General features: G+C 42.3%; 1 protein-coding gene across 8 annotated transcripts in view; it reads right to left on the bottom strand.

Moving 5' to 3' along the window:
• The window catches only part of CD44 (CD44 molecule (Indian blood group)), a 90,004-nt gene that overhangs the window by 35,059 nt on the left and 29,786 nt on the right, over nucleotides 1-25,159 (bottom strand). For 5 of the 8 annotated variants that reach the window (XM_053560011.1, XM_053560013.1, XM_053560012.1 and 2 more), the window contains exons 2-5: nucleotides 18,271-18,436; nucleotides 14,671-14,804; nucleotides 8,573-8,644; nucleotides 5,840-6,067 (exon numbers count right to left, since the gene is read on the bottom strand). In XM_053560011.1, coding sequence (XP_053415986.1) covers nucleotides 5,840-6,067; nucleotides 8,573-8,644; nucleotides 14,671-14,804; nucleotides 18,271-18,436 — 600 coding nt within the window. Of the gene's footprint in view, nucleotides 1-1,743; nucleotides 1,864-5,839; nucleotides 6,068-8,572; nucleotides 8,645-14,670; nucleotides 14,805-18,270; nucleotides 18,437-25,159 lie in introns of all 8 variants that reach the window. The other 3 variants (XM_053560010.1, XM_053560009.1, XM_053560017.1) reach the window with 2 other exon arrangements.

The raw sequence follows: 25,159 nt of genomic DNA on the forward strand, positions 1-25,159 counted from the left end.
CACTTGGCAGGAAAATTGTGTAAGAGATTAAATGATTAGGAGTGTTGACTGAACCAGACCATTTAACATCCTTTCCAAATCTGAGAGTTTAAGACTCTAAAACTCAGCTCTTCAGAGTCCTAGTTCCTTAATCTTCCACACGATCTATCTTGCGCAACCAATATCATTCTCCAAGAATTTGGGATATGATATTTCTGCCAGCAATCACAGATACCTCATCCCAACCATCCAAAACACAGGGAAGAATGACATAGAAGTAGAAAATTAAAAAAACCAAAAAACAAAGAACCTTTCCACTTTTTTCATTTAGAGTCTACATCCTCTAAGAACCTTTCCCATGGTCATCTCCTGTCTGCACAAATCAACCCTCTACTTTGCAAAGCATTAAATACAGAACATGTTGAGTCCTATTTTTGAAAATAGGATAATCAAACAGGATAGACAGAGATGAAGTGACCCAAAGAGCCCACTGATAAGACCAAAAGCAAAAGTCTTGATTTAAACTTCCAAAGACTGTCACTTCTGCAATTATAATGTGCAGAAGAATATTAGACATTAGAATAGTAGACAAAAAGCGGAGAACCAGTTCAAGCAGAGAGGCTGAAACTATCACGGAATCCCCAAACACAAAAAGGAAAGTGAGTTAGATTTCCTTTTATCAACTAACAAGAAAGCCCAGAATTGACCCAAGATGAAACACTGCCAAGAAGATTTTTTCCTTCACATTGTTTGTCCTATGAAGATAAATAAAGCGAATGTTGAAAAATAGCATTTTCATTATTTGCAATCTTTCATTATTTGCATTTTCATTATTCTGCAATATTTCATTATTTGCATTTTCATTATTCTGCAATCTTTCCCACTTCCCACCCCGGTATGATCTTAATCACTGTGATAAGAGAAGCAGAACATTAACATCAGCACTGTTTTCCTTACATGATGATAGAAATAAAGGATATCATGTGTCCACTGTCTTCCAAACTCAACAAATGTAAAGAACCAATTTTCCATTTTTATTACTCCCCTCTGGAGAAAGAATGCCTGGTTATTTTGAAATATGCTTATTTCCTCCCTCAGTGAAAGTTAATAAATGAAGACATGCCTGTAATCTCCCACTGATATGTAGTTTTGAATCTTTTTCCCCCAAAGTTCCCATATCAAAAGACTTTGCAGGGATTTAGAGCTAATAGCCAAATATCCAAGGTGCTTATTACAGGCCTAGACTCTACTGTAGAGCAAGAGATCATTTCCTAACTTTTTTAACTTTACACTTGAGGTTTTTAAGTGCCCAAAGAGGTGCTCAGGGCCTATACTTTAATAGCAGAAGAAAATCTGCATTTCCTTCAATTATTATTGACATGATATTAGATCAGCAGAAAGTAGAAGCATGCATTTTCTGATAGGCTTCTTTCTAGAGGACATTTCTGCATTAAGCCCGTAGTCAATTCATTCATAGTTTTTCATAGTTTTATTCACTCATTCATTCATTCATAGGATTTCTTTCCTCCTCAAAAAGAAAAATAATCCTGATTTTATGTTCCTGTTGCTAAAAGGAAAACAAACAGGGCATTTAAGAGTATCCGGTCATAAGAGTATCCCCAGATCCACAAGCTTCTTTGAAGAAGGAAATGGTACCCAACCCTGCTTTTACTGCAGATGGTGAAGGAACAGCAGTGGAGAACTTTGGACATCCTTTGCCTTAACATTCAGGACAGCTGATAAGCAAAAGATGAAACAGTTTACCTGTTTTTGCTGTTGTTGTGAGATCCTGAGTCTTAGGCTGTGAATTATCAAACCAAAACCACCTCCAATTATTTTGCTCCTGAGCTGCTGCGTGGCTGTTTGAGTGCACAGTTGCGGTAACTGGATCAATTACGAAAATACCATTTAGTGAGGTTCCCTCTAAAAAACCCTTTACTTTTAGTTCTCTCTATATATGATGTCTGTATCTATTATTGAATCAAAATTAGAAAAGAAAATCTGGGCCTAGTTTTATCTTTCCAGCTTCTAAAGTCTCCCAGAATGTCAGAACAACATCAGAAATGCCAGTTTCACATGGATACCAACGCAGTTCCTCTCACTCTCCACACTAAACCCCCTGGATTCATGCTCTCAGCAAAATCAAGCAGCAATTTAATAACCTGTCATGGGAAGAGATTTTGTAATTTACTTGATTGGGTGATCAAGCCATAAACTGGAGGTCTTAAAAGCAACATTTCAGAAGGTTGCTTTCCTCTTATTTTGGGTTTGCTAGCCTGTATCTTTCACATCCGTCTAGCACTGCACCCAGGAGCTGGTGATGACAACTGGCATTTCAAAGCTCCGCCTCCACTTGTCTACAAATCAAACTTTATACTTAAGTATGAACTTTTGCAAAAAGTGTGTGTTCAAAGTGTTGAAATTAGATAAAGCTTCCTCAAGTATCCATCTATCATTTCTGACACTCTGGACTCTAATTCAGTATATGTTTTGGGAAAAAAAAAAACCAAAACTGCCAAAGTTAGAGAAATTCTAGATTATTTTCAATTTAGAGAAGGATAATTGGTGACATTTTGCAATTCGAGATCTCACATTTGATTCTCTAGTTTGATTTGAGTTCAGCATGTTCTCCTACTGAAGCAGAATAGCAAAAATCATGGAGACAAACATCTAAGCCAACTGAGATTAAAAAAACAACAACACATTTTAAGTCATATATTCCTTGAAAATCTGATATAAGCTATGGTCTCTCTCTTCAAAATAGAGACCCTATTTATGCATACTCTCAAAATTTTACGTGTTATTTGAGGGGTTCTTGAGTACCTTACATCCTTATCTTTAAACCTTCTGGAAGTCCAGGAACCCTAGGTTAAAACGTTGACTCTATATACCAAATGCCAACAACTGGCCCAATGTGTTCTGTGCTATGAAGAACACATTAGAGGTCAGGACACAGAGTAGGGCGACAGGAGCCAAATTCACCCATGATGCTCCCAGATAAACCTGAGCATCCCTTGGAAAATGCAGACACCCCATTATCATGCTAGGAACTTCATGACAGAAGCAAACTTCCCGCAGCCCTCACCCTAGAAAATCCGCAGAAGAGGAAATAAAACCACACGACAAGATAGAAATAGGAGTGATTTCAGTCTTCCTGAAAGGAGTTCTGTGAGAAGAAAAAATGGGAAAAGCTACTGCTTAGCCAACAGAGTTTACAGGTTTCCCCACCCAAGTAGGTCATGCCAGACACCCCCCCCAAAAAAAAAAATGATTCCTTTGACACCCAGAAGATAAGGAAATAGAGTGTTCCAAGGCAGGAGTCTGCTTCCTGAATTAGTTTAGCTTTCTGGATTCCAGAGAGCTGCAGATCACCAATAGGAAGAGGCTGAGGACACGCCTCCAGGTGAGCCCTTCCAAAACTAACACTTAGAAGATTTACAGCTAAGAGTCCAAAGCTACCCAGATGTTGTTGTTATTAGTTTTTCCTATTGCCACCCACTAAGGACCCTTAAGAAAGGCAGGCTTCTTCTGTGCACTCAGCCAGCCCTCCTCTTGACCTCTGCCCCCTTGCAGCGCATGAGGGAGAGTTTGTAGTCACTCCCTCCCAGTCTGTCCCAGCTGTCAGTCCAACAGTGATCAGGTCTTGGGAATCTCCTCACTAGACTCTGAAAACACAATTCTACTTTGGACTTATCAGTACTAACTTTTCCTGGTATGCCACATACGACATTCAAGTTTCCACTGGTTGGTTTCTTTCATGCCCTTCTTTGCATAAATGAATCTTCCTGGAGCTGCCATTGGCCTTCATGGAACCTACAGTATTTTAATGATTCTCAGGTTGGCCTTGGACTCATCTGGTACATATATTAGTATCTTCCTCTGTAACAGCTGATAGAAACTTGGCTAAGTGCTCTGGAAGGAGGAAAGCATAATTCTTTTCTCAGGTCAAATCCTGAACTGCATTTAGGTTAAGTCTCATAGCTCTTCTTTTCCTTGATTTCTGAACTTACATTAATATGTCATCTCCATGAAGGTAGGTCCACCTCTGAGCTCCCAGTAACTACAGCAATGTCCAGCACAGAAAAGACCTCAATCAAAAGTTGCTTGAATGAATAAAATAAATAAATATTTCACTAATCCTTACTTTTTCTCAGTATCACTTGCTCAGTGCTTACCACCAGATCCCAAGCATTCATATAGCTTTGGTACATGGTCTGTAGGTCCTTAAAATAAATTTATGGATTAACTAAGGCAGGAAAGATGCAGTCTTTAAGAGATGTGATATGGAAGTTCATAAAATATGCTGACAGTCTTTTCTAAAATACATGTGAAATACTGTTTTTTACAGGCTGGGCTTGAATGTTAATCTAGTCCTTACAAGTTAAGTCTCGTCATGGTACTTTAGGGCAGACCTGTTCTGCTTCCTGCTGAGACCACTAATTACTGTGTTTGCCAAAATTTGCCAAAATTGCATGCCCTAATGATAAACATCTCCAACATATTAATAGTTACTTGCAAAAGGCCAGGCACCAGATCTTTGAAGAAGCACCAGGTAACCAGCACACGGCCTGGTTGGTTCTCAGGAGCTCTCTCAAGAACAGTTGCCCACGGGACTGCGAACAATAAGGTGATATGAGCTCCAAAGAGCCAATAAGCCAGGAAAGCAGGGGCAGTTTGAAAATACTTGCTTTTCAACATGCTTCAGAGAATCTTCAGGGAATCATAGGAACCCCAAGCCTATTTATATCACCCCTTGCTCCTCAGCCAGTGACTAACAGAAATTTAAAACACCGTTGAGCAAGTAAACTTAAATTAAATCAGATTGCTGTGTATGTTTCCCCGGCTTCTGGGTGACAAGGAATAGAAAAGGGTCCTGTCTTGAGTATTCACAAGCCAGGGTATTTCTTGCCATTCCATCTGGAGGCAAGAGTTCCACCCTTCAGGAGCTGTAGCCAGGAAAAGAGAAATCCACACCATACTAGGAAAAGAGCTGGAGATTGCAAGCGCCCTTTATGAGTCAGATGAGTCCTTCACAGAAGGAACACAGCCAACCTGAAAACCTGTTCTAAAACAAACCATAGAGGAAAAACAAAAGAAGGGGAGCAGAGAAAGGGACAAGAGAGAGATGTAAACACTGTCCAATGGAAGCGAAGCACAGGGACAGAAGCCCAGAGAAATCTAACGCCGTGTTTACACAGTTCCACTCTTGCAGCCCCCAGCAATAAATTACCCGCACACTTCGGCAAGCATTAAGAACTTGCCCCAATAGGCTGAAATATAGAACTCCTACACTTATTTACTCAGATCATAAAACTCCACCAGATATGCTTCCTTGGGTCAAAGATAAAGGAATTATTTAGTAATTCATGGTTGATGAATACGAGTATTATACAACCAACACGAGTATAAAACACAAAGTTAAATGAATAAAGGAACCAATGGAATTGTATGCGTACGCCACAACCCCAACTTTACAGAAATAATCTTATCTGAAGGGGGATAAGAACAAGATAGAAAGAAGGAAAAATAAAAATCTTTCTTGTAACAGGCTTGAATTGTCATATGCACAGAGAGAAGAGAACACGGAGAGGTTCTCTGAAAAAAAAAAAAAAACTTCTAATATGGTACTTCTTATCCCAAAGTAAGAAAAACAGTTACAGATGGGGAAAAATATGTAGGCAGTTGCAGTCAAGGCATGTGGAGCACTGACAACCACAATGGCCACCCTTCCAATGTTAACCATGTCTACATGTCTAGAGACAGGAGAAAAATCAACACATGAATGCCTAAGACTCAGGAAGGTCAGAGATAGTTTGCCAAAGAATGGCTATGGGAAAGCACAACCATTCCTTCTCCTTACTGGTAGCCGGGGCCCTCTCCGTGTTTTCGGAGAACCAGGGCGTGTCTTGGTCTGGGTAAGCCGTGGGAAGGTGGGTGTGGAAGATGCTATAGCCTCCCGATGTGCTCCTCTCACTGGGGGATCCGCTGCTCACATCGTCGTCTGTGGGGTTGCTGGGGTTGATGTCCTCAGGGTTTGTTCTGTATTCTCCTTTCTTGACGTAGCGAGTGCCATCTCGGTTCACGATGGCTGGGAGAGAGAAAAGGGACCTTCAGAACTGCACGGCTGATATTTGCAGTATAGGAAAGGTTGGTGCATTACCGTACACGTGGAACAGGGACTTCAAAGCTATTTTCTTTTGTAATAAGAAAAACCACACTGTGTGTTGGAAGAGAGTGGCTGATGCACTAAGAAAGTCTTCCGTCCCCTGGCCCCCCTGCACCCTGGAAACAGGGAGAGAAAGGGGAAGTTCTGGGAAGTCCTCATGTTTGGATCACAAATTCCTATAGCCCTAGAGGAGGTAACTCTCTGAGCTTCATTTCCTCGCTCCTAAAATGGGGATAACGTAGCACTACCTTCTGGATGGGGTTGTTATGTGATACAGTGTAAGTACATTACTCAGCATAATGGATGTTCAATGAATGATATCCTCCCAGCTGGTTCCCTGCTGTCCCTTCTGAAATGCATATAAGATTTGTTGCTATTCATTCCATATATTCCCCAAACAGATCTGAAGGAGAAGACAAAAAGCCCCAGCAGAGAAAATACATTTGCAGATCATTGAAGACTTAGATTTTCTCTTGTAAAGGGTAGTTTAAGCCACCTGTGACTAGGAAATCAGTAAGTCTAAATACTGCCAGACCCTCTGCTGTCCTCTGTTAAACTCAACCTTGAAATTAATGAGCACAGATACATAAAAGACCAAAATCTTTGGGTTAAGCAAGCAAATGACTAGAACACATTTAAAGAGAAAAAGCAAGAATGAATTTGTTCATTGTCCCTTTTTTTAAATATTTGCTGTCCTGGCCTGAGCAAGACCCACACCCTGTTTCTACTAAAAGTAGAAAAATTAGCTGGGCATTGTGGTAGGTGCCTGCAGCCCTGGCTTCTTGGGAAGCTGAGGCAAGAGGATCACTTGAGCCCAGGAGTTTAAAGTTGCTGTGAGCTATGATGACACCACAGCCTTCAACCCCAGGGTGAAAGACTGAGACTCTATCTATAAATATCAAATCAAAACAACAATACAAATTAAAAAAAGAAATATTTGCTGTGTTCCAGTCTGGGCCACTCACTATACAAGTGTGCCTTCAGCTGGGATGCATTGTACTGCATTGGTGGGACTTAAGATTCTTTTTATCTACCTATCTAGCTTACTCTAGTGCAGCGGTTCTCAACCTCTGGGAGCCAACCCACAGGAACTGCATTAAAGGGCCACAGCATTAGGAAGGTTGAGAATCACTGCTCTAGTGGAACTATTGTCAATCACTCTGACAATCCCTGTAGATGAAGATCTGGTAAGGAAATATGATTGACCAAACTTACATGGGTCTAGAATTAAGAGATCTGTGGGAATCAAAGAAACAGAGCCCTTATTGAACATCTACTATGGGCCAGGCATACATTAGACCCAGTCTTGTTCAAACCTCATGCCTGTAATCCTGGCACTCTGGGAGGCTGAGGCGGATAGCCTAAGCTCAGGAGTTTGAGACCAGCCTGAACAAGATAGAGACTCCCAAACCTAGTCTCTACTAAAGATAGAAAAAACTAGCCTAACATTGTGGTGGGTGCCTGTAGCCCCAGCTACTTGCGAGGCTACAAGGTTAGCAGACTGACTGACCTATTTAAAAGTTCTGGTTGTAACTCGGCTTCTCTCACTCAGTGGTTAGGGAGCCAGCCACATACATCGAGGCAGGTGGGTTCGAACCTGGCTTGGGCCTGCTAACCAACAATAACAACTGCTACCAAAAAATAGCTGGGCGTTGTGGTGGGCGCCTGTAGTCCCAGCTACTTGGGAGGCCCAGGCAAGAGAATCACTTAGCCCAAGAGTTCTAGGTTGCTGTGAACTGTGATGCCATGGCACTCTCAATAAATAAATAAATATAAATAAATAAATAAAAATAAAAGTTCTGGTTGAGATTTTCAAATCTAAAGTATCAGATACATACTTGTACAGATAGGATGATTTGAAATAGATATGGTATAAGTAATGCTGAAACCCTTATCAGGAAGTTTACACCCTTCATAAATATCATTCAATACTTTAGTTCTATGAGATAATTCCTATGTAGGGCCAGAATGTCCCTACCCTTGACATATACTAATCTCCCTCTGTAAGAGAAAGCAGATTCAGTGTTTAATTTTTCTTACATTTAAATTTATCATAGAGGTTGCTTTCTTTTTATGACAAGGGATGTTGGTATATTCTATAAGCAGTTTCTTTTTACAAATGAATGTATTTAAGTAGGAAAGAATGAGTCAATTAAATGGAAAATATCAGGCCGTGTGCATAGATACACACACAAAAATGTAAAAGTGGTTTCCAAATGACTGAAGTTTGAGGAACAATGCATTAGAGGAATCAGGGAGCAGTTTTAATGCACAGAAGAAAAAGGGGAAGGGACACTGAATCGTGGCCAACCATCTCTAGCCTTAGGGAAATGACTAATATTCTATTCAAATACAAACCATAAGAACACACCTGATCCTTTTCCCAAGAATGAGAAAACTCAATTAACTTTTAGACCAGATACGTACTTATGGTAATTGGTCCTTCAAAGGCATTGGGCAGGTCTGTGACTGATGTACAATCTTCTTCTCCCTCCGGAGCTGTGGGTCAGGGTAAAAAAAAGAAAAAAAGCATGAGATCTCTTTAAAATGTGAACAAAATTCATCGCAATGTCTGTTAGTCAGTCAGGATGGAGTTTTATTTTAACTTATCCCAAATAACTGACACCGAATAAGTCTACTATGAACTTCTCCCCCCTTTATGACACATTTTCCATTTTTACTTAATTTCATAAGTTTCTGGAAACTTAACTTACCACCTCCACCCTAGAAAGTTCATTCATTAACAAACATACACATTCTGTATCTGGCACTATACAGATATGGAAGCCCGGGGGTACCATGTGAATAAAATAAACACAGCTCTTTCTCTCATGCAGCGTACAGAACAGAGGATTTTTTAAATATGCTGTTATAAAGGTAATGTGGGAACACTGCATAAAATGTCAAAAATAAAGAAATGTGTTAATATGAACTATCATGAGAAAAGCATTTATAATTTCAGAAATCTACAGTAATGATGGGAAAGCATGGCAGACACGCCTGACCAAATGTTCATTTGTGGGAAGAGCATGATAATCTGAAAGTTAATAACCTAATCGAGGAAGAATTTACAGGATCAGAATATTTACAAGCCAATAAATCTCTAGTCCTTCATTGGTGATTCGTTCACTGAGCTGGTCTTTCTAAGCACCTGCTCTGTGTAGACCACTTCTCAACATGTGGCTTCCGGGAGTGGCCACCTTCAGTCTAAGCAAAGTCTAAAAGTCTAAGACTTTAGTCTATGTCTAGTTTCCTGAGATGGCTGTTTTGGCGCATCTTATCAGGGTACCTGTGGCTTCTTTTTCATTTGTTCTCCATTTATTTTCTACTCCTTCACCCCCTCCTTCAGGAATAAGGATTCTGCATGTCCTGCAGGCCTGTCTGATCACCCATAGGTGTTATTGCACGGCACTGAGTGAGGCCCTCCAAAACAGGCCCTGGAAATGGCATTCTGCCTGCCGTGCCTTGGGTCTTAAAAGCATATGGCAGAATAGCTTAATCAACCGTTCCATTCAAGCCGCAATGCTCCACTCAGCGACTAGAAGGTGTGTTGAGATCTAAAAACTCAGATAGCTTTAAACTGGTTTTGCTGTCATGGGAAGGTTGGATCTATTCGTGTATTGCAGCTTTTATACTGGGGGTGTGTGTGTGTGTGTGTGTGTGTGTAAATACTTACATGTAAAATGGCAGTTTGTTAGATTAGTTTCTCCCGGAGTTGCTTTTGGCAAAGAGGAAAGAAGAAAGAGATGGCTAATGAATGGATGGATGGAGGGATGGAAGCATGGAGGGGTCGAGGCGGGCAGGCAGGCCCTCACTGCTATCACAAGGACAGCTGTTATCACAGTATTTTATGTGTCCTGCCATCAAGTGTTGAGTTCTCATAACAATGAACAAAAATACAAGTTGAATAAAACAGGATTTGTTTGCCTTCCAGCACCAGGAAACATCTTTTCCCAGCAAGCACAACAAAGACATTAACCTCCAAAATGGTCTGTAAATACATACAAGCCAAGAAGCACTTAGATAAATCCTAAATGGTAATGCCATAAGAAATAATTAAAGAAAGTTATGACATAACTGATCATTTATTCTTTTCTTTTCTTTTTTTTTTTTCAGTTTTTGGCAGGGGTGGAGTTTGAACCCGCCACCTCCCATGTATGGGGCCGGCGCCCTACTCCTTTGAGCCACAGGTGCCGCAATGAATCATTTGCTCTTTTTAAGCATCTACTCAACACTATACACAACATATAAGAAGAAAGGAGACAGAAGATGAATATGTTTCTGTCATGGTAGGAAGAGAAATAATAGTTAAGGTTTCTTTGCTTTTTACAGTTTTTGGAAAAAAATTCAAAAATTTTCTTACTAAAAAATAAAGGTATATTGCCCACACAAGAGAAAAACTCGATTCAATTCAAGTTGGTAGAAGATGGAAGGGGAGGGGGGAGGAGGAAGGAGGGAGGGGGGCTGGTGTGTCTCACCTAATGGGCACAATGTGAGGGTATATGGCACACTTCCTGGGTTCAGGACACAACTACGACAGGGACTTTACCTAACAAATGTAAACATTGTAACCTAATCCTTTGTACCCTCATATGAATCTGAAATTTAAAAATAGAAATACTGAAAAATAAAATAAAATAAAATAAACTGTCCTTGGAAGGAAGGAAGGAAAGAAGGAAGAAAAGAGAAAAGAAAAAAGAAAAGAAAAGAAAAGAAAAAGGAAAGGGAAAGAAAGGTGTAAAGAAAAGAAAGAAAGAGGAAAAGGAAAGAAAGATGTATGATCAACCTGAGAGTTATGGGGGAGTATCTATGTATTTGTCTTAGAAATGCCACTGGAGACCAGCCTAAGCTAGGAGATGCTTCTGATGTTCATGTGCAGCACACATTAAGAAATAGGCCTTGAATCATGGCTTCTTGATGCCAGGGACAGAACAATCTCTCCCACATTCAAACACAACTTCTGATAACAGTACACTCGGAATTTCTAGGAAGTTGTAACGGAATGGGGCACGATGCCAGAAACACGAAGACAGTTTCGTAAATGATGAGAGCATTCATTCAAATGGACCCCCTTCATGCTCCAATTCACCTTAACTCTTACAAAGAACATCAGAGCTGGCAAGTGCTCAAAGATGGATGGTGACCCAAATGTGTAACTAACGCGCTCAGGCTCTCAAGAGTGATCCCAGGGCCTCGTTAGACAGCCTTTCATTCTGTATAATGAGCACGGTACTGCTTGGAAAGTTAGACCTCGTGATGTATCCATGAACCAAAGGCTTTTTTAGAAAGTCTCTAAGATGGGAATTCTCAGAAATCTTGGCTCCAGCCCACTAAAATAACCAAGAGGAACATTAATTACTCAGTCTAACCACTAATCACTGGATGCTAGATAGAGAAGCACCTTCCTTAAAGCTTGATACATTCTAGTTCTCCCAGAGATATTTTCCAATGGTTGTTGAACGAGTGAGTGGGTAAATAAATGAAGGTAGAATCTTCCTCATAATTCCACCTTCAAAAGAAAATGAAGCACTTTACTGACAACAAGCTTAATAAATGAGTAAATTCAAGTCGGCTCTCTGGGTTATTCATACAGAGCCACTAGGCTCATGTTGGGCCCTAGCTACTGAGAAGTAAGACATGATACCTTCTCAGGGTCTGCCTTATTTTCATTTGTAAGCTGCCAGGTCATGGTTTCCAGAAATACTGCTAGAATTTGAAGCCTATAGAAATCATCTGCTAAGATTGAGCTGGGGTTTGTCCCTCTAGCCAGTTTATGGATGCGGTCACAGTACGAGGACATGACCATCTACTACTAATTCTCGGGCTACGTTAGATTCACGGATCTTTCCAGACAGATTCTTTGCATGGAGCAGAAGGTTATCAAGATCTGTAGCTCTCTCAACACCTCTATCATCTGACTGTAATCCAAGACATTTAGAATGCCTTTATTCTTAGACATATTTATCTTCTTCTCCAGTTTCTTTGTTTTTGGTCTCGTTGCTCCAAGAAGCTGTTAATTTCTTCTTCTTTTTTTTTTTTTTAATCTACCCTTAAATCAGAGGGATTGTTACTTTCTTTAAGAATTACAGCCTCTGATTCTTTCTTTCTTTGTGCTGAGTATATAGAATTGACCAATAAATATTCTCTTTACACTTAAAGGAAAACTTATAAGAAGCAGCCTACTGGGACTGAGTCAATTTGGAAAATAGAGAAAAGGGAAAACATTACTTCTAGCTTTCCTATTTAATGTAGACATGGGGGCATGCCATATATCTCCAGTACTTCTCAACTTTTCAACTAATCCTCCAAGGAGTGAAAAGTTAATTGATGCTATTGATTCTTTCTGTGGAGACGAGCCCAATTTGGGGGATGGGTGAAATTAAGGGCAGGGAGAAAATTCTCAGTAGCAGCCTGCCTAGATGGTTTTATTTCCAGGCCAAAAAACAATGTGAACACCTTTTTGAGCGAAGGCTCTTTCTGGCAAGTGCTACCAACTTGTAAAACAGGCAGGACAATGTGGGTATGCAACTGTGTGGTTCATTGCAAACATTCACTCAACAACATTCAATGGGAGATGCCAGCAGCAGAGCCCAGAGACTCTCAGGAGTGCAGTATCACGTGGGTCCTTTCGACTTGCACCACCCCTTCATCTAAAGCATACACTCTTCCCAAAATGTTCCTTCAACCTCTTGCACCAAGATGGAGCTAGCTGGACCACACATTGCTCTGTGCCTATTTCCTATTTATTCCTATGTGATTTTTCCATTTAACATCATTAGAATGGACATCTGGGTGCAAGTCTAAGAACTGGGTATGTATTTCCCATATATATTCTCTAAGTATATGGGCAATACAGCTGGACTTTTCTCCTTAAGGCCAAACTTTATCTGTGTTTTTGACTCATATGGCAGGGAGGAGCAAGCACTCTACAATGTTCTCCTCCTCGTTTTGTCTGTCTCTCCACAGATTTAGAGTCCTAAGAATATTTGCCAAAATGTATTGGCTTCCCAACTCCATTTCAACTAGCCAGGCCTGATACTCTCTTCTAAACCCTAGATTTCTTCTCTGCATTCCCACGCCGATCCCCTCTGCTCTTGCAACAATGGGTAGGTGGTGTAGCCTAAAGCCACTGATGTAAGTTCACATTTCATTTGTTCTTTTATTTTTTTATATTTATTTTTTATTGGCAGGCAGAAGTAAGATCTTACAATTCATTTGATGCCTGTCCCTTCTTTAGCTTAAAAATCCATGCAGATTTCCTACTCTTCTACCACACATGTCTGCGTTTGTCTCATGCACATAATGTCTTAAGTCACGTTCTAGCTAAGTTAATATCCCTTTCCCATCTCTAAGGAAAACTGATACTCCAGAAGATGAACCAAGTTGACCTCCAGGCTTCCTCTTTCCCTTCACACTACTTCAAACTTTGGGGGGCCAGTTTAAGAAGCAAGACGTTTGATAGTTGGGATCCAAAAATTTGACATTTATGGTTTTGATCCTTCTCAAAAGATTCTGAAAATTCATGATGCATAGAATTCTTTAATTTTGCTAGGGCTCGAATTAGACATGTAAGCATGAGTTTCTAGGCTAGTGGTTGGAAGAAAGTCCCATAGACAGGAATGGAGCTGGCCAGCAGCCCAGCACCTACATCCTAACTTAGCTTCCTTATTCTCTGGTTGTCTCAACCGTTGGGTAAGGGACATTCAGGAGGGTCAGAGGCCTACTGCATATTCTTCCCAGCCTTTTCTCTGGCTGTCACACATAATAAATACCTCTCAGCTAAGACATTTGGCTTGCACCTCAAAGCTATTGTTAGATTGATGTCACTCCCCCTTTCAAAACCGGCAATGACTTCCCATCATGCTGAGAATGAATCACCCTGTGTGCTCTGGCTCCACTTACTTCCCTGACTTTATTCCTGGGCATTCATTCCTCTGATCACCAGACTTAGCCACATTGGCCTCCCTGATGTTCTTGGAACAGGCCAAGAGGCACTTTCTCTGAGTATCTTCAAAAAAAAAAAAACAAAAAAACCTTAGCACACTTTATTTATTTATTTTTACAGTTTTTGGCCGGGGCCGGGTTTGAACCTGCCACCTGCAGTACATGGGGCCAGCACCCTACTCCTTTGAGCCACAGGTGCCACCCTATTTTATTTTATTTATTTTATTCTTTTGTTTGTTTGCAGTTTTGGCTAAGGCCAGGTTCGAACCTGCCACTCTTAGTATATGGGACCAGTGCCCTACTCCCTGAGCCACAGGCAGCGCCCCAAAACACCTTTGCACTCTTTAGCCTCATTTTCTGCTTTTTTTTTTTTTATGGCACACATATCACTCTCTATTTCACATAAGGTATTTAATATTTGTGTGTTTATTGTTCATCTCCCCAACTTAGTACATACTCTCCTTAGAGACAGGACTCTTGTCTCCTCTGCATAGGCATTTAGTGAGTGTCTGTTACATGAATCCCCACTTAAGCTGAGATAAGAAGGACAACAGCCACACCAAAACACCCCGAGAACCAACCTGAAGCATTGAAGCAGTACGTGTCATACTGGGAGTTTTCAGAGGTGAGGATGTACACCCCTGTGTTGTTTGCTGCACAGATGGAGTTGGGGTGGATCCGGGGGATGACCACGTGCCCTTCTATAAACCCATACCTGCAAAAGACAAGCAAGAGGCCGTCAACCTGTGGGGCTGAGACAGGAATTTCATAATATCCCATCAAGTGACAAATTTAATGCGGTGCAAGGCTCCATTCCATTCACCCCCAGGGATGTTGGAGGTTACAACAACTGAGTTATGTGACATCCAAGAGTAACAGCACATGCTGAAAGTGAAAGAAATCAACAAGGTTGATAGAGACAAAGTGATTTTATTTAGAGACCTACAGAAGGCTTCTTTTAAAGAAAAAGATTCGTGAAAGAAAAACTAGCACCAAATAAAATTTGTAGTCAACCGTGTTGAGTCGGTCTGAACAAGCAGAAGGAAGCCTAGGTCACAGAAGGGAGAAGTTAAGACGGCAGATTCATGCTGGCTTTCAATTATTTTCACGTTTTCCAGAAAATACATATAATGGTTGGCTCCCACGGATGGGAAGAAGGGTTCTTCATTGCAGCGCATGAATTTCAGACCAGCCCCACTTCCCACCCACCCCAACTCTTTCTTCCTGGCTTCACCTTTCTTATGAGCCCTTCTCTCCACACTCATGATTCTGAACTCGAGGCCTTGTTCACAGGCCAAGTACACAGCAGTCTGCATCCTGAGCTTCCCAGGCATACTCCCACTGCCATCAGAAATAAATTAACTGTCATTACCATGGGAATAATAGCAATTAAGTAAGCAGATAGCCATGGCTCATTAAGCTCAGGAACTTTCCAGAAGCAGCACAGCCAGAGAAATGCTTAGCTCCTCTGACCCTCACCCCTCACCAAGGTGTTTCTAGGACCTTGTTATAGCTGGGGACCTTTTCAGACACAACATACAGAATGCTGCCCCTCCGAGCAGCATACTGGTGGCTCCAAACTCAATTATTACATAATTTTTTGGTGAATAAAAAAATGCCTGAAATAAAAAAAAGAGAGAGAGAGAGAGATGTGGGCTAAGAAAATATGGTGATGCGCAGTGAAGACAGACAGGAAGAAGCTAAACCCAGCAGGTTCTTGAAAATGCAATGCTGGCTAAACTGCATAGCATGGATTTTTTTTTCATTTTCCTGCTGGGGGCAAGAGTACAGAGACCCGCAGAAACGTCTGTGAGTCTGAAGTTTCTCAGCACATAGAAATCATTTTGTCTGTGTTGCAACTGCAGCTTGAATGACTAATTCCTCCTCTGAACAGACCGACTGGTTTCCCCACCGTCTCTTTAGCTTAGAGGTGGGAGGGGACCCAATTAAATGTTAATAACTTTCTCTGTATCTGAAGGTTGCTACTAATCAGGGTGGGGCAGACAGAGGAGAGTAGCTGCTGAGGTTTTATCCCAGCCTGTGAGACTCTGCCGTCTGTCCTATGGCACATCTCTGATTCATCGCTACCCAGTAAAGTTAGGGAAATGAGTTTTGCAACACTTAATACCAGTTATGAGTGAAATGATGGATTTCTTTGGCATGGTTTTTCCTTTTCATTTTATAAATAACACTCCTCGGTGGGCCTCCTCCCCACCCCCACTCCTGCCACATCATGTCAACAGGTCCGCATATCACCAACATTCTAGAATGGAACACTCTTTCTGTAAGTTATCACTGAGTTCTTGCCATCTCAAGTTGCCTGCCAGTGTTGTGTTGTGCAACGTGTGAGTTGGGGATATTAAAATGTATGCATGCGTGTATGTGCAGCTGGAGTAAGTTACTGTTCCCAAAGAGGAAAGAAACATTCAGCAAATCCATGCAGCATTCTTCCCGCCTTTTTTGCCCCCAGTCACTTTGCCTGGGAGGACTTGATCATGAAAAACTTGTCCCGGACTCAGACTAAGCAAGACCAGAACCCTGCCTCACATGTGGCCCAGGGCAAGATGCAGAACTTCTCTAGGCCTCCGTGGCTTCATCTGTGAAGTGGGCTGATGATATCGACTCACAGCAAGGTCAGAGGATTAAGTGGGGGGCGGGGGGGGTGGCCAGTGGGAAGAAGGCCTCCCAGGATGTAAGTGCTTCATGACTGACTGGCTGGCAGCAGTCGTAAGAACTCCGCCGGTTCTCAGCCTAGGACAACATCTCTGTATTTCGCAAATAGGCCTTGTCTACATTTCACAATCAAAATTCAGCTTACTAAATCTGCTTTCTTAGGCTAGTGGCCTAGCCAAGACCACCGTTAAACAATTAGCCTTGGGAGGAGAATAAATGGATGGCTAATTGGCCTCTGTTCTCTGCAGCCTCCAGCACAGGTGCAGGAGCTTGCAGAGTTTCCCCCCTCCCTCTATGTCCATCTGCTCTTTGTCTTAGGGCAGTGCTGATCAGTAGAGTTTTTTAGGATAACAGGAATGTTCCACAATCTGTGACGTTCATACAGTAGCCACTGGCCATTGGTAGCTAATTGAAATGTGGCTGCTGCTAGTGAAGAACGAAAGTTTTCATTTTAGTAATTTTAATTAAGGTGAGCATAAGTCGCCACATGTGGCTAGTGACGACCACATTAGGCAGTGCAGGTTTAGATAAAAGATTCCTTTTCCCTTTCAGCAAAAAAGGGCTTAGCCATCGCTCATCATGTAGGTATATGACTCTGTGACCAAGGATGGGGGACAGATGAGTGTAATTTACATTTCATGGTTTCCATCAGGAGTTCTGTAGCTTGACTTAGCAAAGGCTATCTGTGTGCATTGCAGAGAAAGGGGAACCATGTCACCTACAGACACTGCAGAAGCACAGACTGGGGGAGAGCTGACCAGACCTCTTCTACTGAAAACAAACCACACTCAAACACTTCATCGGGGTGGTCCCCGCGGTTTGCTCTCCACCTGCACCACTCATCACTGAGCCACTGCAAATTCAAAAAGGAAGGCCTCTGCCTGTTAGGATTTTCCTGGAGCCAAAAGATTCTATGAGGAAGGCTCTATAGAGAGAGCACTGAAATACTGCTCAGGCCTCCCAATAATAGTATGTCTTAATATAATATTTCTTAATAGCTTGCATGCCTTTTTGCTTTCTCAAATCGGAACAGCATAGAAGAGAAACAAACAAAAAAAAAGAGAGAGAGAGAGAGAGAAGGAGACTGTTGTTTGAAAAATCTTCCCGGAACCAAGACTCCCCAGCCACGTATTTATTTTAAACACTGTTATTTGCTTTGCATTTTCTTGTGATTCCAACAATGATACTGTAGCTTCTTCAAAGCCAAGCGAGTGCTGTGGAAGCATGTTAGGCCAGGGGATTCCAACCAAAATGACCTTTAATGGCTTCCTCTGGGCTCCCCTCTGCCATGAATGACTCATAAAGGTGTCTTTAGCCGACTTTAAATTCTGGTTGTTCTACAGGTTCCAGACTGACTTGGCCAAATTGGTAGGTGGGGTCAACTCTTTTGTCAATTATTCCTTCAGCTGTAAGGGAGGAGCCTTCTGGCTCTAACCTCCCCTTCCCCGCCCCCACTCAACCCCAGGCGGCCACCAGCTCTTGCTAGTGCCCGGGTGCTGGTCCCTTACCTGCAGGTCTCAAAGCCAATTTCCCGAGCTCGCTCCATCTGCTCCAAGGTGGGCAGGGTGCTGTTGAAAGCCTTGCAGAGGTCAGCTGCCTCTGTCCGAGAGATGCTGTAGCGGCCATTTTTCTCCACATGAAATATACCTGAGTAGCGGCAGGTTATATTTAGATCTGTGGGATGAAACAGAAATGTTAGACTCTTTTGCATGAATAATATGGGAAGAATAAGAAGTTCATTTTAGGATAGACTCCTTAAAAAGCCAAATGCACTCTTCTACTGGCCAAAACCTTCAAGATTTGCATTGCAATGCACCATTACATTAAGCTCAGGTCAGAGATAAGACAAGTTAAAGTAGCATCGCTCTTACATTCTCACCATCAGTTACTCTATAACAAAGCTTTCAAAAGTGTATGGTTTATTTCTATTGAAGTACTACAAGTTCATGGAAAACATACAACATTCAGGGAAGGAGTGAAAGAAAAGAAGTTCACCACCAAGAAAACTACAGCAAACATTTTGCTGTACCTTTTTCCAGTCTTTTTATTGAATACATCCATGCTCCCACACATGTGTACATGATAGGTGTGTGCACACACATAATGTATACACATATGTTTGCATAGTTGAAATAATACTGATTTTACAGTTCTAGTGTTAGGAGTCTTTTTTGCACTTAATCTTGTATTCTGAGCATTTTCAACAATCAATGGTGTTGCTCCCTGGCTTATAACCTCTGATAGCTTCTGGTTGCTCTTGGAATCAATTTCCGTACCACAGCCAAGACCAACATGATCTGGCTCCTGTGTCCCTCTCTAATGTCAAGGTAGCCTGTTCATCTCTGAGCACAAAGCTTTCCTTTCAATTCCCTTAGACACTCTGAGCTCTTTCCCACCTTAGAACATTCATGTCTGCCTTCCCCTCTGTCGCCTGGGTGGTTCATTTTTGTGGTTCAGAATTTCAACTCCACGTCCCCTCACCTTAGAGTCCTTTCCTGAACACCCTTCCCCAGCCACATTTCTCCTTCTCCTCATTTGGTTGTTGTGTCTTCACCCACAACGTACTATCTATTGGTGCACGTGGTTACTGCCTATGTCTCCTTGTAATAAAATCTCCAACTTGGCAACAGTGCCCAACAGAGAGTAGACGCTCAACAATTATTTACTGAACAAACAAATGACTCATTCACATTTCCTCAAAAACACACTTTTAATCCATTGACACGATCCAAAACCAGCCACTTCTCCTTAGAGTTAATGGCATTAAAAATGAAACCAGCTGCTATCAACTGTGTAAGGAATTATACAAGGTCTACTGTGAGCTTTACAGATAGTAATCTGAAATCTGTGTTCTGCTAGATCTTGTGTAACAATCTCAAGAGACTTCAAAGACCTTAATTGAAAATTCATTATTCTCCTGGAACTCTATTATCCTGTTTGCTCTTGAGTGAACTCCACGTGGAAAGGTTAAGTCACTGGGACTGTCCCGGTGAAGCTTCATTTCTCCAAGGCCCTTACTTGGGTCTTGGTGACAGTCTCTTTCCAAGGAGACAGGCTGATTTTGTCTCTAGACAGCGGCCCTGGTGCCAGCCCAGGCACCACTCTGTGTGAGTTAAGACTCCATCTCTTACTTGCATAGGTCTGAGAAGACTACTTATTTGCCAATGAGAAAATTGAGGCTCAGAGAGAAGTGAGCTGCCAGAGGAAGTTAGTATTTCTCTCTGAGCCTACTGTCTCCTTCTTGGATCCCAATTGCTTTATTCTATATCCCTGCATTTTCAGAAGTAAGAGAGACCTGAACTGCAGCATTCTGGATACCGGTACCCAGCCCGTCTGAGGGTCTGTGTTGCATCACCTTCACTGGACCCTGAGAGGTGAGTTTTACGTACATGATATCTTACTGATAGGTAAAGAAATGGAAGGTCAGGAAAATTAAAAAGCTTCCCTAAGTCACCCAGCTCTTCCAGCAGAGCTGGAAAGCCACCTGTTTGACACCAACTCTGCTATGCAACTGCAAAAAGAAGAGAGGGACAGCTAAATGACTGTTAGATAATGACAAAAAGTCATTATTACTGAACTTTACAGATGACAATTGCTTTCTTCTTCCCGAGCAGGAAACAGGTTCCAACCACTAGAAAACAGTGTGTGATGACTGCAAAACGAGATAAGAGAACTGTTAAAAACCCTGTGTTATCTAAAAATAATGACAAGAAATTAAAAAATAGAGTTTGAAAAAAGCATAAGCCGATATCAATTTTTTTTCTCTTGTTTGCATCGTCAGCAGGTGAGTGCTTAGAAAACAACCCAAAACATTAGAACTAAGTGAAACAGGGAAAACCTGTGTCTGTGCAGTTAGTTCCTTTTCTGGTCTAATGGCATCCTCATAAGACACGCCACACTTGGCTGACAAGGCCCCAAGAACACACAGGGGGGAAGTGTTCAAGGCCTTTGCAATACTATTTGTTTTTACTGACATTTCAGGTTTGGCCTCAGTTGGCTAGACTTACAGAGGGAAAGTGTCACTCTGCACGACCGCCCTTCCGGGGCCTCTCCTTGTCCAGCATATAAAAGAAAAACAAAGCGTCCTGATCAGCTAACTTGGGTGACGCTGCTGGAAGCTGCCGGATGCCACGAGTGGCAAACTACTGGCCTGCCCCTGACCCAGGTGCTCGCCATCACTCAGGTTAAAAATAAAGTCTGAGACAGGGACAGTGGTTGGGAGCTAAATAGTAGTTTCTTTCTTATTAAAATCAAGTCTATAAAAGCTTGCCACCTGGAAGATGGAATATGCAAATATAAGGAGAACCAATTCAGGCTGAAACTTTTGAGTAAAATCCTTTGAGTTTCATATGCACCAGCGAAAATAACTTTATTGCCAATGCACGCATGCATTGTGTGAGTGTGTCTACATGTGCGTAGGCAAGAGAGTGCGTGGTTGTGTGTGCAGGTGGTCAGCCAAGACGGAATGAAACAACCTTCAGCCTTCCTGGACTCGGAGCTTCAAACAGGGCTCAATGTATTGTAAGTATCTGCAGAGGGCTGCTGAATGAATGAAGACATTCTACACAAAGTAAAAATTCCACAGCTTACATTGATGTTCATCTCATGAAAAAGTCCAACTCATAACCATGATGGCATTTGGCCTGTGAAGAATTGCAATGACCACACCAAATTCTTCATTTCAGGTCAATTATCCTACGGGTGTTCACAATTTCCCTCCTGTGGGTCCCTCTTGCCTTAAAAAGGACCAAGTCTTGATGATTTATAAAGGCCTTCCATCAGATTTCTTTAACACTTGTGCAAATCCAAATTATTACTCCTAAGGGTATTAACAATACCAACAGCAATGATAGTAGCTAATACTTACCGTGTACTTATTATGCATATGACCGGCACTCTTTTAAGCACTTTAGAATTATTAACTCATTTTATCCTTAAAACAATACTAGGAGGGGTAATATTATTATCCTCACTTTCCAGATATAGAAACTAAGGCACAGAGAAGGAGAGAGGAAAAGAGGTGGTGATGGCACTGCCAGAATTCAAACCCACCCAGTCTTGGCACCAGGACCTCACAGGCTTAACCACTAGGCTTTGGACAGTTTTTCTGACCTCTCAACCTCCCAAATGCACACCTGCTAATATTCCCAAGGTTTGAGGAGAGTTGAGGTGAGGCTGAGGTGTGAGTAGCCATGGACCACAGAACACTGCTGGAAAGAGTGTCAGGGTCTCTGGTGGCAGTTGCTGGCCAAGCTGCCAACCATTACACAGAGGCACGAGTGCTCAGATATCTGTGTGTCTCCCCTGAGAAACAGAGACCTCTGTGATTCAAGATTCACTTTGACTCAAGAGGCTAATATTAAATGGCTCTCAATTGTACAAGCTCTTCCAACTGGAAGTAAATCAAGAATGTTTTCCATTGAGTCCTCTGGTCTCCAATAAATCTCCCGTGTCATGTAATGAGTCAACAGTCCCAAATCCCTCCCTCTGGAGAGACAGAATGGGCTCAATGGAAAACATTGACAGTTTGAGGCCACTTTTAGATCCTGAGAGGAGCCTCCCTAAGGGAGAAACACCACTGGACCTTTAGAGGCTCATTACCACAGGGCTGTGGGCAGGACAGGGGGCCTAGGGCCAGCGTCCAGGAGCCTCATCTGCCTGTGTGGGGAGAGTCTGTCCCCTAGGGAGCTATCAGGAAGGCTAGGAAAAGGGACTCCAAGAGAGTTTCTTTATTCTATAAAGCTTGTCTCTAGCACCAAACTTCAGCCTGCTCAAACCTGGTTCGAATACTGACCCTGCCGCTCCCTCTAGGTCAATGGTTCTCAACCTGTGGGTTGTGACCCGCAGGAACTGTATTAAAGGGCTGCAACATTAGGAAGGTTGAGAACCACTGCTCTAGGTTATACTAGTTCAGCAGTTCTCAACCTTTCACAGGGGTCACCTAAATCCATCCTGCATATCAGATATTTACATTACAATTCATAACAGTAGCAAAATTACAGTTATGAAGTAGCAACAAAAATAATTTTATTGTTGAAGGTCACCACAACATGAGGAACTGTATTAAAGGTCGCGGCATTAGGACGGTGGAGAACCACTGAGCTAGTTAGTAACATCTCTGACAGTCAGCCTCCTCCTGGATGGGAAGACAGCATCAACCTGTCAGGGCTCATAGGACTATTAAATAAGATAAGATGAGTTGAACACTTGATACAGTGTTTGACAATTAATAATAAGAGCCAATGGGGTATTCCATACTTACTAGGTGCCTTGTATATGTCAGCTGATTTAATTCTCATAGCAATGCCGTGAGGTAGGCACTATTGCCAGGCCCGTTTTAGAGACTGAGGCACTGAGTGGTGAAGTAACTTGCCCAAAGCCATCCAAGTGGGAGCGTCTGGGTCCTAACCCCTGAGCTATGCTGCCTGCTGCACAGTAAGTTCATTCTTACTTGGATAGGTCACAGCTGACCATCCCACCATCAGTCTTCTCTATTCTTTCCCCTAAGCCTCAGGTCAAGGAAAATAGACCTCTCTAATAAAATCGTCCAGCACATTTCAGAACTTTGCCTAGACTGGAGAGCCTGAGAGGAACAGCTTCTTGGTCGACCATAGTCATTTTCCAAGTGCTAGAAAAATCACATCATCTGCTGGGAAGAGAGCATTGTGTCATTTTCACAAAGCTGTCATTCCCTACATCTTCCCAGTCCTTCCTGAGGATAGGGGGTGGTTGGAAGAGGGGCCTAGTGATGAAGCTGGGCAGCAAGAAGTTTGCAACCTGGAATCCAGAAGTTGGTCTTCAAGGTGAACTTGTATGATTGGATGCAAGAGTTGTGGGAGGGGGGAGGGGTATGTGTGTTCAGGTGGGGTGGCATCTCTGGAATTTGTTAGTTTCTCAAAGAAGTCTGTGACACAACCAGGCAAAGAATTACGAGAAATGATTATTTCCAAGGTCTTTTCAGCAATCAGAAATTCTGGGATTCTGAAATTTTGGAACTTCCCTGTGTGCTTCATGCCAAGAAGAATTATGTCTTTCTTATATCCCTGGTACCTGGTATAGCCACTCATAGTAGGCAAATGTTGAATGAATGAATGAATGCTCTCTTTCTGCCCGCCCCCAGGCAAGCAACTTATGGGGTGCAAAAAGATTACCTATCAGGTCGCTTCCCCATATCCCATCTAAAAAAATTACCGGCTGGTCTTTGTTGAGGATTCCCCAGTGGACATTTCAAATGACTTTAACCTGAAAATTTTGTGAACATTTACTGTTTTCCCTGAAAGCAAATATTTCAGGGAACAACTTTCAATTTTATAATTGGCTTTGTCTGTGGGAACTTTCAAGCCTTCATCTCAGCAGGGTCCGTGTCCCATCACAGGCCATTTCTGAGGCCACATGTCCTGAGAGAGGACAGCAAACCCAGTGCATCCCACCTGGAGACCACCAGAAGACAACCTACCAGCCGCTGCCCCCAGAGAGAGCACTGCCAGTTCTCTGAACCAGGCTTTTCCAGATGGTCCAAAATGAATGAATTTGCTTCCTAACGCGAGCTGCCCAGATGTGCCTGGGTCCCTATCTGTTACCTCCCTAGGACAGATGAGGCAGAATCAGATTTTTTTCCTAATGATTTGGTCCAGAGTAGGTTGTGTCTGATGAAGGTGCTTTATCCTGAAGATGGGAAAGGAGGCCAGCTCCTGCTGGTCTAATTCCCATGGCTCACTTATCTCAGTCTATGATATAATAACAGCACCCACTTACTGAGCACCTGTTCTGGGTTCAAGGTATTCACATTTTATACCTAATAATTCATTTAATTCTCACAACAGTCCCAGGAGGTAGGCACTTCTGTTATCCCCATTTTACACATGAGGTAACTGATTCATTGAGAGATGTTAAGTAAATTGAGCTAGTCACTGGTGGGCCCAGGTATCAGACCGGGCAGTTAAGCTGATGACTTTACCATGTTCAACTGTAGCTTATACATGGGAGAGATACTAAAACCACAGGAAATGCCATGTGATTTTTTTTTTTTTTTTTGTAGAGACAGAGTCTCATTTTGTCGCCCTCGGTAGAGTGCCGTGGTGTCACACAGCTCACAGCAACCTCCAACTCCTGGGCTTGGGCTATTCTCTTGCTTCAGCCTCCAGAGTAGCTGGGATTACAGGCGCCCGCCACAACGCCCAGCTATTTTTTTGTTGTTGCAGTTTGGCTGGGGCCAGGTTTGAACCTGCCACCCTCAGTATATGGGGCCAGCACCCTACCCACTGAGCAGAGGCACTGCCCATACCATGTGATTTTTAAAGTGTGGAGAGATAATCATTAAAAGAGAGCTACAGAGAAAATAATTTGAGTTTACTGAATATTATTTTAAGATCAGAGATCTCTTGATTTTGCACCACA

The sequence above is a fragment of the Nycticebus coucang genome, chromosome 14, assembly GCF_027406575.1.
Source record: "Nycticebus coucang isolate mNycCou1 chromosome 14, mNycCou1.pri, whole genome shotgun sequence".
Lineage (NCBI taxonomy): Eukaryota > Metazoa > Chordata > Mammalia > Primates > Lorisidae > Nycticebus > Nycticebus coucang.